The sequence below is a fragment of the Cucurbita pepo genome, chromosome LG01, assembly GCF_002806865.2.
Source record: "Cucurbita pepo subsp. pepo cultivar mu-cu-16 chromosome LG01, ASM280686v2, whole genome shotgun sequence".
Lineage (NCBI taxonomy): Eukaryota > Viridiplantae > Streptophyta > Magnoliopsida > Cucurbitales > Cucurbitaceae > Cucurbita > Cucurbita pepo.
Genome location: NC_036638.1, coordinates 6,466,353 through 6,481,015, shown reverse-complemented (window position 1 = coordinate 6,481,015; position 14,663 = coordinate 6,466,353). Strand labels below are relative to the sequence as shown.

The following is a 14,663-nucleotide window of genomic DNA, read 5'->3' as shown; positions in this document are numbered from 1 at the left end:
TCAAGTACTACTCGATAAAATTATATATTACATACATAATTGGTTCAGAAAAAGAAAAATAAAAAGAAAATCATCATAAACTTCATATTTTGTAGACATTAAATCAGTAAAAACAAAACCCACATAAATCTAAAACCCCTCTAAAGCCCTATCCCTTCAAAGATTGAGAGATAAATCTTGAGGGAAAATAATTGTAAAAAAAAAAAAAAGTTGACAGAATTATTGAAAGAATTTGAAGTATTTTATGAATCAAAAGTGCAGGGCCTTCTCAAAATTTGAATAATAGAAGGAATAAACAACGCTAAAGCCAAAGAGAGGAGGGGCTAAAACAAGCTTCCTTTCCGTATCAGAACACACCTCTTCCACCAATGAATCTTCCTATTCTTCTTCCTTTAGAAGCATTTCCTGTGCACAATCGACGGTCCGGATTCATCGTACTCTGCCTTGGCAATCCACATCTGCAATCCAAAAGGGGTTAAAAAAAAATGTTTGTAGTTGGCAAGTTTGGCTTGTAAATGAGCATCATGCTTGAGTATAAAAAAAACCAACCTGTTGGAAGGTGCTAAGGGATGCCAAGATGGATCCTCCAATCCAGACACTGTACTTCCTCTCCGGTGGCGCCACCACCTTTATTTTCATGCTGCTAGGGGCAAGGGCGGAGATTTCCTTGCTCATTCTATCAGCAATGCCCGTGAACATGGTGGAACCACCAGATAGGACAATGTTGCCATACAGGTCCTTCCTGATATCCACATCACACTTCATGATAGAGTTGTATGTTGTCTCATGTATGCCTGCTGCTTCCATCCCGATCAAGGAGGGTTGGAAAAGAACTTCGGGACATCTGAATCTCTCTGCGCCGATGGTGATCACCTGTCCATCAGGCAGTTCATAGCTCTTTTCGACCGATGAGCTGGTCTTGGATGTCTCCATCTCCTGTTCATAATCAAGGGCAATATATGCCAGCTTTTCTTTCATATCTCTCACAATTTCCCGCTCTGCAGTTGTGGTGAAGGAGTACCCACGCTCAGTGAGGATTTTCATCAGGTTATCTGTGAGATCACGGCCTGCAAGGTCAAGACGAAGGATGGCGTGTGGGAGGGCATACCCTTCGTATATAGGAACAGTATGACTGACACCATCACCAGAGTCCATCACAATACCTTCAAAAACAAACGCAGGGACCCTGTTAGACCAAGATCACATGCATACAAATGACTCAAATGGGTACACTTCTTACCAGTTGTACGACCACTTGCATACAAGGACAGAACAGCTTGAATGGCAACATACATGGCCGGAGTATTGAAAGTCTCAAACATGATTTGAGTCATCTTCTCACGATTGGCCTTCGGGTTAAGAGGAGCCTCGGTTAGAAGAACTGGGTGCTCCTCTGGGGCAACACGAAGCTCATTATAGAAAGTATGATGCCAAATCTTTTCCATGTCGTCCCAATTGCTAACAATACCATGCTCAATTGGATATTTCAAAGTCAAAATACCACGCTTGGATTGAGCCTCATCACCAACATAAGCATCTTTCTGGCCCATGCCAACCATCACCCCTGTATGGCGAGGACGGCCTACAATACTAGGAAACACAGCTCTTGGAGCATCATCTCCAGCAAACCCAGCCTGGAGAGTAGCACAAAAAACAGCATTGAGTTCACGGCCAATTAAAGAATGGCTGCAGATAATGTGTTAAGAAATGTATAATTTGTTACTCTGTACCTTAACCATTCCCGTTCCATTATCACATACGAGAGGCTGAATGTCCTCAGAATCTGCCATCTTCTAATACCTGCTAGAAGAAAATGCAAGTACCAATAATAAACTTAGAGAGGAAAATTAAAGATCAAATACATCCTTTCATATATATATGTATATATGTATCCAAGAGTATTTAGGCCAATTTGTGTACACTTTCAACTATTCTCATAGGCCAACCATCGCTCGACATTTTACGTTTGATTGCCAAGGTAACTCACTCAGAATTGTTGACTCCTACATTTATCTACTTAATTAACCAAGTCGAGTTATCTAATTGGTTATACTTGGATATAAAAGATACCCTATCCCTTCAAATTGCAATAAAAAGAAACATCTGCATAAGACTATCCCATCCCATGGATCTTTTGTCAATACTCACGCAAACAGTAACATACATTCTAGAAGGGCTTAATAATATACATATTCCACTTCTTAGCGATTTTCAAGAGGATCAATGGACAAATGATCCGCCAGACGAACCATTACACAAAATTAATGAAAAGAAGACGATCAAGAGATCAAGGTGTCATTACGCTTGGACGATCAACCAAAATCTAAAAACACAGGCATCTTCAAGTCCAAAAACAGAAATAAATCAAAATATCCCCCACATTGTCATTCCTCCTCCCATTTTCGTTCATTCTTCATCAGACGTGTACGAAACAAAACAAAATCATCAAAATGCACAACAAACAAACAAAACAAGGCAACGGATAAAGAAGAACCGAACCTTCTGGGAATGCAATGCGAGAGAATGGAGAAATGAAGGGGAGAAAGAAAGCGAGGGAAAGAGAGAAGCATTTAAAGAGGGAAACGAAGAAGACGGAATGGAAGAAGGAAAGGAGATTGAATGTGGACCGTTGGATCTTTAATGAAAGGCAACACAGACCGGTTCCACGAGAACGCGTCCCCTGTGCCTCTTGGCCACACCACCTTCCGGTTTTCTAGTCATCTTTCTTTAAATTGCCTTTTGCCCCCTCCACTATTTTTGTTTTGCTTCATTTTCATGTCTCTTTTCACATATTCCCATTTTCGTCCCTATTATTTCAAAATTACTAATTTCGCCTCGCACGAATCAGATTTAACTCATATTCGTATATGGAGATAACTTAGCTGATAATCCTCAATCAAAATATCAACTTTTTACTAATAATCCTTTCGTAATATTAACAAACGGATAATTTCAAATACATTAGAGATAAAGTCGAAAACTTTACCATACCCAACATGGAAAATTTGATTTTGAGATATATGTTGTAATATTACGTTTTTTTTTTTTTTTGTCGTTTCTCCAAGTTACAAAGGAATGGTACCCAAAAAAAAAATGATAAAAATGAGGTAGAAAGGCATAGGGAAAAGCCTTATATTGTGTTGAATGATTCAAAATGGAAGTAAAGAGAGTGACAAAAACAAGACAAAGAATCAGACAGAATCCGAGGAATTTTTATGCTTTTTTACTCAGCTTTGACCATGTGCCCACCTCTCTCTCTCTCTCTCTCTCTCGTTTTACACTCCCACTTCAACTTCAACTTCAACTTCAACTTCTGTACTCTTTGCATGGTTTTGAGTGGAATTTTGTTGCCTTTTTCTTTTTTTGGTCAATTTTCTTATAATTTCATAATCATTCATTGCTCTCCTTCTTTTCACCTCATACTTCATAACTCTTCTTATAAACTTCTAACACATCATCATCAATAATGGGTAAACCTTCAAATTTTGAATAGCTGAAGTTTCGTTTGATCGTCATTTGGTTTTTCAAAACGAAAGTTTATGAACATTGCATCTCACCAATAGTTTTCTTTGTTATGTTAGTACGAGTATTTTTCCAAACTGCACGCTAATTGTTGAAAACTAGACAAAAAAAATATGCTTCGACGAAGACTCATGGAAAAGAAATCAAATAGTTACGAAATGGAGCCTAAACAAATAAGAAAATGTTTACTTTGTCAACCGAGTATATGATTCAAATGATTTAGCTTCGATTAAGAAGCTCAAATTTGAATTCTCGAACTCCACGTGCTATTATTGTTGAACTCGAAAAAAGTTACCAACTTTATTCATTAGGGTAGCAAATGAATTATGAGTATGTGGTCTCTTACTTGGAGCTTTTAACAGATAACCAGAAAGAAAGTTTACCTTCATAAAGCAAAGGAATCTAAGTATGGGCACACAATCCAACACCTTTTAGTTTATACCATTCATATCACAAACTCCCTCCCCCATAATCTCTATAATACAATACTACACTTTATTCAACACTTCTATCCTCTTTCGAACGAACGATTTGAACTTCTAACCTTATGATCACGAATATATACCATTAATCAGCTAAGCTATGTCCAAATTGGTAATTAGAGAACACATACGGACAATATGAAGCATAAAATCAAAAACTCAAACCACCAATTCAAGTACAATAACCATAACCCTAATGTTATAACATTAAACATGATAATATATAAATATATATATATATAGGTCATTGTTGTAAATATATTGTCACCCCTAACTTACAAAAGACTACCTTCCCAATGATATACATATAAGAGAAACCTATAGTAATTAATAAACCACACCATCCAAATTCTAAAGTTGAAAAAGAAAAAGAACCCTTAGAAAGCCTGAAACCCTAGACTGGTCCATCAATATTTTCTCTTTTTTTCTTTTTGATCATCACTTTCTTTGGTCTCTTTTGAGTCACATTTCAGCATTGGAAACCCTTTAATGTGATATCATTGGTTTCAATTCTTTCCTTTTCTTGTTCATAGTGAGAATTTTAATGAAAAAAAAAACAAGAATTTGGAAAGGATTGAGAAAATTTACTGTCTCAATGAGGTGAAGCCATGAAGATCGCGGCCGCCTCCGCCGCCGCTGCCACTCCATGCACTAACGTCGCTACCACCACCACCGCCACCGACCCAGAACTGAAAATTCTTCCCCAAGTTCATCCCTTTACTCTCCTCCACCTTCACCGCCTCGGCTTCTGTTGTCATTCCGACGTCGTTTTCGATCCCTAATCTTGAGAACAAGCCGAGATTATAGCGAGTCGCAGTGGCTTCTGGTGGCTCGAAAGTGTAAAGCAAATTTGGTTGTTGATCATTAGGCAAGAGAGGGAATTGTTGTGGTTGTGGTGGTTGTAATCTCCAATGGTCAGCTTGGAATTCATGAACATCTGCTCCTCCGGTGGTGGAGCCACCACTTGTTGGAGGAGGTTGTGGCGGAATTATACCCAAATTAAGGCCGTAATTGGTGAAATTATGCAAAGAAGATAAAAAGGGCAAATGGGTTGGAGTTGAAAGTGAAACCCCAGCAGTGGAATTAGCTGATCCAGCTAATAATTGACGTTCACCACCCGCCGGAGACTTGGACCGATTCCGGGATTTGGTCCTCTTATTCCTCCGGCAACCACCACCAACCGGAACATTCCTCAGTGCACCACCACGTGTCCAGTACCGACGACAAGCCTTACAAAAGTGACGAGGCTGAGAAAGATTATAGTTATTGAAGTAACAAAACTTAGTGTTGGCAGATTCACATCTAGGGCATTTAAGGCCAGCCTCCGGCTGCGGTATCTTCGCCAACCGAGCTCGATCAGTCATCGAGACAGGTCTGATCGACCCAACACCACTTCCACCACCATCACCATCACCACCACCACCACCACCACCACCACCGCCTGGAGGCGGTGGAGGTAACAAAACCTGGCTAGAATCGCGCGTAGTGTCATTTCCTCCCGGTTGTTGATTCGTCAACTAGAAACAAAAATCGAGAAAAAAGATTAAACACGAAGTATATTCAAGAAAAGATCGAAAAAGGGTCGGAATATTTTTCGAAAAAGAATTAAGAAAACAGAAGCTTTTTAATTTTCGGTTCGAATTGGGGCGCTTACCGGTTGCCAGTTGGGAGGATCCAAATAGGAAGGGAAAGAAGGAAAAACCATAGTATTGTTATAATTGTTGTGAAGAGGTTTCTCTTTTGTGCAAAAGTGTGTCGATGGTGGAGAATCACATCAACAGGAAACACTTTGCTCGGAGATGAGAGAAAGAAAGATGATAGGAAAAGAGATAAAGGGGAAGTAGGGTTTCTTTCTTTCTCTCTCTCTCTCTCTTCTTTCTCTCTCCTAATTTCTTAATCTTGAAGTTTCATTAACACTGTGTTTGGGCATGCATGGGGTTTGAGAGAGAGAGAAACCCTAACATAAATGAAGCTTTTTAGGTGAGAGAAGGAATATTTTATTTTATTATTTTAAAATTTTAATTAAAAAATAAAAAGAAGAAAAAGAAAAAGTTGATGGGTGGGGGAATACTGTGGGTGGAAGTGTCGCAATCGAATGTACCTTTGTTTCTGCGTCCTGTTTCCACTATTCCCATTGTTATTGTTTTGTTTTCTTCTTAATTATTTTCACCTATTTTCCCTTTTTCTTTTTTCTTATCATATTAATTACAGTGTCTCGCCATCAAAAATATTTCAGATGATCAACCCTACTCAGACTTAGACATGATCTGAACTCCCATGTGGAGCCCGTAGTGAGCAATGTATAGCTCTTTCGTCGACTCTGCGATCATGACAGAATTCAAGGAAGAAACTGAAGAAGTTATGGCTTTCTCCATGCTAGCATCGAAAATGAATGTCGTTCAAATCGGTTATAATTTAAATTAATTTACGTATCATCAAAGTCAAAAGATATTTAAAATAATAATAATAATCTAAGTGGAAATTACGTGAATAAAGTAAAGTGTAAAATGAATAAACAATTGTTAGTGGTAACAATTTCATTTTTTAATTATTTTTTGAAAAGTTAAATCTAAAAGCAACTATTAAATCAAATTAATACTAGGATTTAAGTTTAATTAGTACGCCCGCTTTAAGGAAGTCCAACGCGTCCCTTGTGTAACAAATATAATTATTCTCCTAATCAAGTTAGGTGAGCCTTCAATTTATCTAAATTCAAAATTAAAACAATTAATTATCTTTTACCTCTTTTCTTTCTTTAATTCACACGTTGTATTCAAATTTATGGGTCAAGGTGGTGGTGGTGCGGCGGAGGCAGCCACCGTCGCGGCCAAGTGAGGGCGGAGATAAGGGGTGGGGCCGCTCACTTGAAACATTATTATACCAAGATTTTAGCCTCAAGTTTTAATCATTTAATTTTGAATGGTTGGTAATTGAATTAATCATTATAATCCAATTTAATTACCAACATCCACGCATTAATTCTCTCGGTTATCATTTCATTTTTAGCCCTACAAATTCCAACTTAATCATATTTTTAAAAGTTGAACTAATGTCCACAAATCATTTGGGTTTTTTTTTAGCTCGATTTCAGCCCATGGGCTTCATGGGTAATATTGACCTAATCACATAATTAAATAAATATATTATTTAAAATTTTAATTAATTAAATAATAGTAAAATATTGACTTTTTAATTGGGAATAATGAAATGGGAAAATTTGGTCATAGATAGTGATATGCATGGGGCCTCGTGACTCATGAGTGGATATGTGTAATTTAAATAGATGCTTTTAATTAAAGCTGAAATTTAGTCCAAATCAATTATTACATTCCTTCAATTTTTTAAATAAAAATTTTATTTCATTGGTAATTATAAATATATTAAACCCGAGTCATTTTTAGATTATTCTTTAAAAAAAAATTTGAAATAATCATTTTTTTAATATTAAAATTCGAATATAGAACGGTTACATTTATAAAAAAAAACACGTATCAAGTTTGTTCATTGAATCAAAATTCGAAATTATTAGATTTGAAGAACATTTATCAAATTCATTGAACCAAATTAAAAAAATCGGACAAATATTTGTGTGAAATAAAACATGTTAATTGTCATTTATCAATGACTCCAATAGAATATATTGACTTTTTTTTAACTTCCCTTCACTTTCACGGCTGCACTGAAATGCATATATAATTCCAAATTATTAATTAACAAATTTTTATTTAATTAAATATTTTATTATTTTGTGGGTTTAATTTTTTTAATTTTTTTATATATATTATTTGTTATTAATTAAAATATAAATTGGGGAATTGTTTTAGTATTATTATAAAAATAAAAGAAATAAAAAAATATATTCATACCTGTCAAAGAGGAGTTCTCCTTTGGGAAACGAGAAAGAAGATAATGGAATCCAAATCTCGAATCAGATTCCACGTTGATTTTGAAGACGGAATATTTGTAACTTTTTTCTTATTAAATTATTCATAGCCAAATTACACTTTTACCCCTATCATTTATTTAATTATTTTTTGTAGCATTTTAATTATCCACATCAATTTTACTTTTCTTAAATATTACTGACACTTTATTTTTGTATATTTTAAAAATTACTTATAAATACAATTTAGGTAGTCTTTCACCCACATGTGTGTTAGGACCCACCGACCCATCAAATTGATCAAGTTGTCGAATGGACCCTGACTTGCCCTTCGACAACTTGATTGATCTTGATTTTTCTGTTTTAGTAGTCAAAGACCTACATTGACACGAGCTTATGGGTCAACACTAAGAGTCTTTTTTTATTTGGGTTCGTAGGCACAACATACTTGAAATGGATCTAACAATGAAAGATGGCATTAAAATTATTTATTTCATTTATTTTTACATGCCACTTGCAATATCAAATTTATTGAATTAAAATTGTTAACGTCATAATTATAAATACCATTTTTGTTTAGGCTATTAAATCACTCTATGATTGTTTATATTTTTTAGGGAAATCCAAATTGGGCCTTCTGAAAATTGGGCCTTCAACAGTTCACACACTCCATCAAACCTGCACACGCTTCATCAAAGCACGCCACAAAGTAAAGATGGTAACCTTCAATGATTTATTATTATTATTTTATTTTTGACCGAATAACCATTCGGGCTTCATAAACTCCAACACCATATTAGATAAACATGAGGTTCCATCTCAAAATCACGAAGATTGTGAGGTTTTTCTACTTTTTTTTTTACTACTATAGACGATGTTTTCGATCTAACTTTACCGTATATATACTTATTATGCTTGTATATGACTGTGGATTTAAACTTTGGTTTAATAATCTATTTCATACCTATCTTTATGAATTCATTTCACCTATTACATCAATTCCAATAATTCAATCCAAATCTAAATAAAAACATATATATATATATATTCTCCACATAAAAAATAATAATTAACAAAGAACATAGGAAACGTATACTCTTAAATTATAATATAAAATTTGTTTCAATTAAACAACGAAGGGCATTTGGTCTAGTGGTATGATTCTCGCTTAGGGTGCGAGAGGTCCCGAGTTCAATTCTCGGAATGCCCCTTTTCCTTTTTAAAATATATGACTATTTTAGTTTCCATTTTTCTTTTATTTTATATAAACGCACTTTTTTTCCCCGCCGAAAAAAGAACTTTGGGCCCTACTGTAACGGTCGGACCAATAAAAAATCAATTTCGTGGGCTTCCATTATTTTTGTCCATCTGAAATAATATAAAACTCTTATATTTTCAATTCTCACCATTTTTTGCTTTTTAAATAAGGATATTTATTTATATCGCGACTATGATTTATTATTATTATTATAGCCTTATAAAGTTGTAGAATATGATTATATCTCAAATTTTAAAATATTAAATTCATTATATATATATATATATATATAGTTTTTTTTTTTTTTTTCNTTTTAACTTAATCGATTAGAATTTTGAATCTTTCGCATCAATTACAAAATTGTAACCTTTAGAATTTAGAACAAGAAAATGGTATTTACATCATCCTAAATAAAAAAAATTATCGATTGCAGCTTACCGCCAGAAAAAAAAATCAATTTAGATAGTCCTTTGTGGCTCCACTGGCGATTAGATCAACGTGTTATTGCTTCAAAATAAGCTCCTATCGAAATTTACTATGAATCTTTGGGGTACCCATTATGGACGAGAATAGTTAAAAATAAATAAATAAATAAATAAACTCCTATAATTGATTTTATAAGTAACACTTTAAACCATTTAAATTTGAGTTTGATATCAATTAATTTACAAATTTTATAAATTTATCATAAATATATTAAATACTTACAAAAACGGAGACACATACAAAACGAGTTTATTAAATTACTATTTAAGAAAATTCCAATTTATGATTCTCTCTCTTTTAATTTAATCGGAAATTTTCAACCAACATCCAAATTTTATTATTGTGGAATCGATCAAATTAAAATATATATAATGACAACATGACAAAAATTGAAATGCCGAAAAACATTGAAGATGTCGGCTACATAATTATAATTACTGTTTATATTTTATGAACTTTCCTTTTTTTTTTTTTTTTCTTTAATTCGAATAGTCTCTGTTGTAACTCATAGACAAAATGTATATCCATATTGATATTTCAATTTTCAGATTTATTTTAGGACCATTTTATGATTTCCATATGAATAAAAGTTTAACATTCAAAATTATTACTAATCGGATTAGGTAATGAAATCATTTTTGAAGAAAATGAAAATAAACTAATTTAAATAAAGTTTTTTTTTTCTTTTTTGTAAAAAAAAAAAAATTAGAGAGACTAGACAAAATTATGAACATTTTGTCTTATGTTTTTTAGGGCACTTTTCATGTTATATTGACTTTTGTGTTCAATATTTTATCATGTTGTTGACCAAATACACTCGTCTACTCTTATTTCACACCTTTCTAAATTTTATAGTTTCACTATTTATTTTTTGAAAAAAGAAAAGATAACGGTGGTTGATAGGTTTAGATGTGATTAAATGATAAGGTTTCAATTTTAAACTATTAAACTTAGATAAGATAAATGTCGTACTTTTTTATCCTTTAATCAAATTATAATAGAGCCAAACATTCAAATTATTCAACCAATCAATTATGTTTTTTTTTTTTTTTTGTTAACGAACTGAGAAACAAATTATTAATTTTTTGAAATGATAATTGATGTGTTATCTATGAGAGTATATTTAGATCGTTAATAATTAGTTTGTGTGTTCATCCAAGATCCGTACAAAACTTGACGATAGTAAAATTTTAAAGATTTTTATATTACTCATTTTATTAAAATCAGTAAATTAATTTTTACTAATTGTAGAGTCATGTAAAAATTGATAAACTCATCCATTTTAAAAATAATAATTAAATTGTTATAGACAATACTTCTAATCAAACGCGCTTCCTTGACTAGCTTATTTCTTTCCTTAACCATATCATGTTTAGCTTCCATTCACACATACTTCATCCCCATAATTCAGCAATTATTTTGTGTTAATAATTTCAACCACCTAATTTGAATTGAGTGTGAAGAATATTTGTTAGGTGAGTTATAATGGGCACTTTTTATTAAATCAATTAACATTTTTCTAAATATTATATATTTTTTTTAAATTAAATCAATCAAAAACTTCACCATGAAATTTTTTAGAAATGAAATATAACATATCCTTCCGACACTAAAATAGAATTAAATTGGATATTACGGCGCTAAAAAAAGAAAGAGAAGTTATTTATTAGGACACAATGAATTTTTTTTTTATAAGATTTAAAAAAAAAAAAAAAAAAAAAAAAATTTATCCTAACGAAGGGAGGGGACAGGCCAGAGAGAGAAGAAAACCCAAAAATTTAAAAGCAAATTTCTCCATCACTTTCCACTACTCCATCACTGTCCTCAGAGCCCCTCTCTCTCTCTCTCTTCAGTTCTCTGTTAGCCGCTTTGAATAATTTCCCACTCATTTTTTCACACAACCCTCTCTTCTAATGGAACCCTTGCCCTCGCCCGTGACTCCACCGCCACCTCCCATCTTACCTTCATCTCTCTAATCCAAAATCCTAATCCTCTGTTTTTTTCTCTCTCTTTTACAGCTCAAAAGGGAAAACAGGAAATCCAAACCTTACCTTATATTCCTCCTCTGTTTGCAACAATCAATTTCACCCCCATTTCATGTATGACCTACTACTCTACCTGTAGCAAACTGCGACGGCGACGGCGACGGCAACCATGCGATCCCCTCAGTCACTCCGTAACGGCGGCGGCACACCATCGCCTCACGCTCGAATCCCTACTCCTCACCATCACTTTCACTCGACCGTCTCTGTTCAGAAACTGAAGCGCTTCAACTCTCTCATCCTCGTCTTCCGTTTGTCTACCTTCTGCTTCTCCCTTGCCTCTGCTGTTTTCATGATTACTAACTCTCGTGGCTCTGGATCCGATTCCCCTCGCTGGTACGATTTCGACGCCTTCAGGTACGCCGTTTGCCCTATTTTCCGATTCTTCGCATTCGAGGTATTTCTCCTGAAAATCAAATACAACAGACGAGATTTTCGAATTAGAATCACAAGTAGTTCCGCACATATGGAAACCCACATTTCCTTACTAAAAAACTCACTCTATTACCGAACTAACGCTTTCCTGACCAGGTACGTCTTCGCGGCAAACGCCATAGTTGCAGTGTACTCACTGTTCGAAATGATTGCCTCCGTGTGGGAAATCTCGAGAGAAGTGACGCTGTTCCCTGAGATTTTACAAGTCTGGTTCGACTTCGGCCATGACCAGGTCAAAACCCTAACCCTTTGCCTTTTTTCTCTTTTCTCTATCTTCTGGTCTAAATCGGAAATTAGGGCTCTGATTCCATAGGCGTTCGCGTACCTTCTTCTCTCTGCGGGCTCCGCAGGGACGGCTCTCTTGATAACTCTGAGGGGAACCGACACGTGTAGGGCTACCAGCGCCTTTTGTGTTCAATCCACGATCTCGATTGCGTTGGGATTCGCCGGTTTCCTGTTTCTCGGGTTATCCTCGCTGCTTTCGGGTTTTCGGGTCGTCTGTTTCGTAATCAACGGCTCTCGTTTTCATTTATAACCCTTCCCTCCTTGAAGAGGACCTCCACCGCTGAATTTTTTGGTGCGTCATGTCGTTTGATTTGCCTAATTATATCTAATGGTCCTTCATCTTTTTCTTTTTCTCCATTTGGTCCTTAATTTATCTAAAATTAACAACTCTCAATTATATCTAATTAGTTTAAACATTAAATTAATTTTTAAATAATATATAATAACTACTAAATTTTTAAAATTTTAATTTTCTATGTAATTGTATTTGGTATTGAAATTAAAAAAAAAAAATTAATAAATTTTTAATTTTCAATTTTGTGGTCTAATTTTTTTAAAAGTAATATAAATATAAATTTTATGTATAATTAAATCTTAAATTTTCCATTGGTTTATTATATACAAAATAAAAAATTAGGCACATTTTTAGAACATGAAATTAAAAGTGTGTTTATTAAAATTATCAAGAGAAATTAAGAATTTTAAATATTTAAGGATCAAATTGAAAAAATTTGTTTGAAAAGATTTTGGACCATTTGATATGTTGCTTTGTTCTTGTTTTGTAAGGTGTATTATTGTGTTGTTCTTTACTCTCCCACGTCGACATGTCGTCTCTGGCTTCATTTTTAATATTTGGGTAATTCTTTTTGTGTATAGTCAGTCATAGTATTAGTAGCTCCTCTATGTATGATTTTAATTCTTTTGTGGTTATATAGAATAAAGTTTTATTGTTTATTGAGAGATTTTATTATTATGGAAAATTATGATTGTTAAAAGTATGCAGCTCTCCAGCCACTTTATTAGTTATAATTAAATCATTTTAGAGTTAAAAAATAAATATGTGGCTGCTGGGATTCGAGCCCAGGTCTCCACGGCCACAACGTGGAATTCTCACCACTAAACTACAGCCACCTTGTCAATTATAGTTATTAAATATAGATAAAAATTAAAAAGATATTAAAAAACTTGAAAATATAAACCTTAAAAAGATATTCAAAAACTTGAAAATTTAAACCCGTATTTAAAATATATATATATATAACTAACTTACGATAATTCTTGTAATTTTAAGACCATATATAATTTAAAAATTAAAAAATAAGAGAAATAAATATCTTTGAGAATTAAAAAATAATAGTGGTTATTGAGATTTAAGCCGGGATCTCCACTCTTACGTGGAATTATCGCCAGTCAACTAATAAATTATATTTTAAGAATTTTTTTATTTTATAAAATTAGAAAAATAAATGTGACGGTTAGAATTTGAGTCTAGATCTTCATGCCACAATATGAAATTCTCATCCTTAAACAGCCGTAACATGATGTTAAATGGATCTATTATTAAACAAATTACCAAAATAAATAAATTAAATCTCTTAAATTATTTTGCACGTTAATTTAATATATATATGTATATATATATTTGTATTTACTATAATTTTATTGATTTCTATAATTAATTTTCAACATTTAATATTTAATAACTCTTAAAAATAAAATTTTAAATGTTTGAGAATTTATTTTTCGAAATAAATATTAAAATTAAGTTTAAACATAAAATTTTAAATCCACAATTGAAATAAACCCAACGTTTATTTCTCTTTCATTTTTTTTTTTTTATGGTTGAATCTATAATTTAATAAAAATTACTTGAATAAAAAAAATACAAAAATAACAATAGTTATTCACAAACAGGTAAATATTAAAAACATTATTATAAATTTCAAACCATGCATAGACTCGGAAGCTTGAGGGAAAGCATTACGTAGCGAAATCTTGATGTTTGATTGCCACATACAACATGGGATTGGTGAGATATTAGTGAGATTTGTGCTCATATCTTCGTTCACTTACTTCCGTGTCTATTCATTTAGATCTTTAAACTTTAAAAAATGTTTCAAAATACATATGAGTTAAAAAAAAATCACTAATATATTCTATCTTAAAAAAAATATATATTCATAAAAAGAATAAAAAATTATAATCATCCATATATAAATAAAAATTGTCTATATATATTATCTTCCTCTTACCACATTTAGATGTATTAA

At 33.0% G+C, this 14,663-nt stretch overlaps 3 protein-coding genes and 2 non-coding genes across 5 annotated transcripts; 2 read left to right on the top strand and 3 right to left on the bottom strand.

Moving 5' to 3' along the window:
• Window positions 1-76: 76 nt before the first annotated feature.
• On the bottom strand, window positions 77-2,576 carry LOC111779268 (actin-1-like). The gene is made up of 5 exons (XM_023659389.1): window positions 2,500-2,576; window positions 1,731-1,800; window positions 1,241-1,634; window positions 550-1,163; window positions 77-458 (listed from the first exon to the last, which is right to left on the bottom strand). The coding sequence occupies exons 2-5, from the start codon at window positions 1,788-1,790 to the stop codon at window positions 393-395; spliced, it is 1,134 nt and encodes a 377-aa protein (XP_023515157.1). The 5' UTR covers window positions 1,791-1,800; window positions 2,500-2,576; the 3' UTR covers window positions 77-392.
• Window positions 2,577-4,211: 1,635 nt separating this feature from the next.
• Window positions 4,212-5,926, bottom strand: LOC111809140 (dof zinc finger protein DOF2.4-like). The gene is made up of 2 exons (XM_023695543.1): window positions 5,659-5,926; window positions 4,212-5,521 (listed from the first exon to the last, which is right to left on the bottom strand). The coding sequence occupies exons 1-2, from the start codon at window positions 5,707-5,709 to the stop codon at window positions 4,589-4,591; spliced, it is 984 nt and encodes a 327-aa protein (XP_023551311.1). The 5' UTR covers window positions 5,710-5,926; the 3' UTR covers window positions 4,212-4,588.
• Window positions 5,927-9,025: 3,099 nt separating this feature from the next.
• TRNAP-AGG lies at window positions 9,026-9,097 on the top strand. The gene has a single exon. It is a non-coding gene; the product is annotated as a tRNA-Pro (tRNA).
• Window positions 9,098-11,363: 2,266 nt separating this feature from the next.
• On the top strand, window positions 11,364-12,745 carry LOC111788663 (CASP-like protein 4C1). Its single transcript, XM_023669093.1, has 3 exons — window positions 11,364-12,030; window positions 12,205-12,340; window positions 12,422-12,745. The coding sequence occupies exons 1-3, from the start codon at window positions 11,786-11,788 to the stop codon at window positions 12,641-12,643; spliced, it is 603 nt and encodes a 200-aa protein (XP_023524861.1). The 5' UTR covers window positions 11,364-11,785; the 3' UTR covers window positions 12,644-12,745.
• Window positions 12,746-13,452: 707 nt separating this feature from the next.
• TRNAH-GUG lies at window positions 13,453-13,524 on the bottom strand. The gene has a single exon. It is a non-coding gene; the product is annotated as a tRNA-His (tRNA).
• Between the last annotated feature and the right edge of the window lie 1,139 nt (window positions 13,525-14,663).

Excerpts from the sequence above, each read along its gene's own strand:
- LOC111779268 (XM_023659389.1), bottom strand. The coding sequence starts at position 1,790 with ATGGCAGATTCTGAGGACATTCAGCCTCTCGTATGTGATAATGGAACG. Across the intron at positions 1,635-1,730 it reads ATGGAACGGGAATGGTTAAG|GCTGGGTTTGCTGGAGATGA; the intron begins GTACAGAGTAAC and ends GCTACTCTCCAG. Across the intron at positions 459-549 it reads CCCTTAGCACCTTCCAACAG|ATGTGGATTGCCAAGGCAGA; the intron begins GTTGGTTTTTTT and ends TTTGGATTGCAG.
- LOC111809140 (XM_023695543.1), bottom strand. The coding sequence starts at position 5,709 with ATGGTTTTTCCTTCTTTCCCTTCCTATTTGGATCCTCCCAACTGGCAA. Across the intron at positions 5,522-5,658 it reads ATCCTCCCAACTGGCAACCG|TTGACGAATCAACAACCGGG; the intron begins GTAAGCGCCCCA and ends TTTTGTTTCTAG.
- LOC111788663 (XM_023669093.1), top strand. The coding sequence starts at position 11,786 with ATGCGATCCCCTCAGTCACTCCGTAACGGCGGCGGCACACCATCGCCT. Across the intron at positions 12,031-12,204 it reads TACGATTTCGACGCCTTCAG|GTACGTCTTCGCGGCAAACG; the intron begins GTACGCCGTTTG and ends TTTCCTGACCAG. Across the intron at positions 12,341-12,421 it reads TCGACTTCGGCCATGACCAG|GCGTTCGCGTACCTTCTTCT; the intron begins GTCAAAACCCTA and ends CTGATTCCATAG.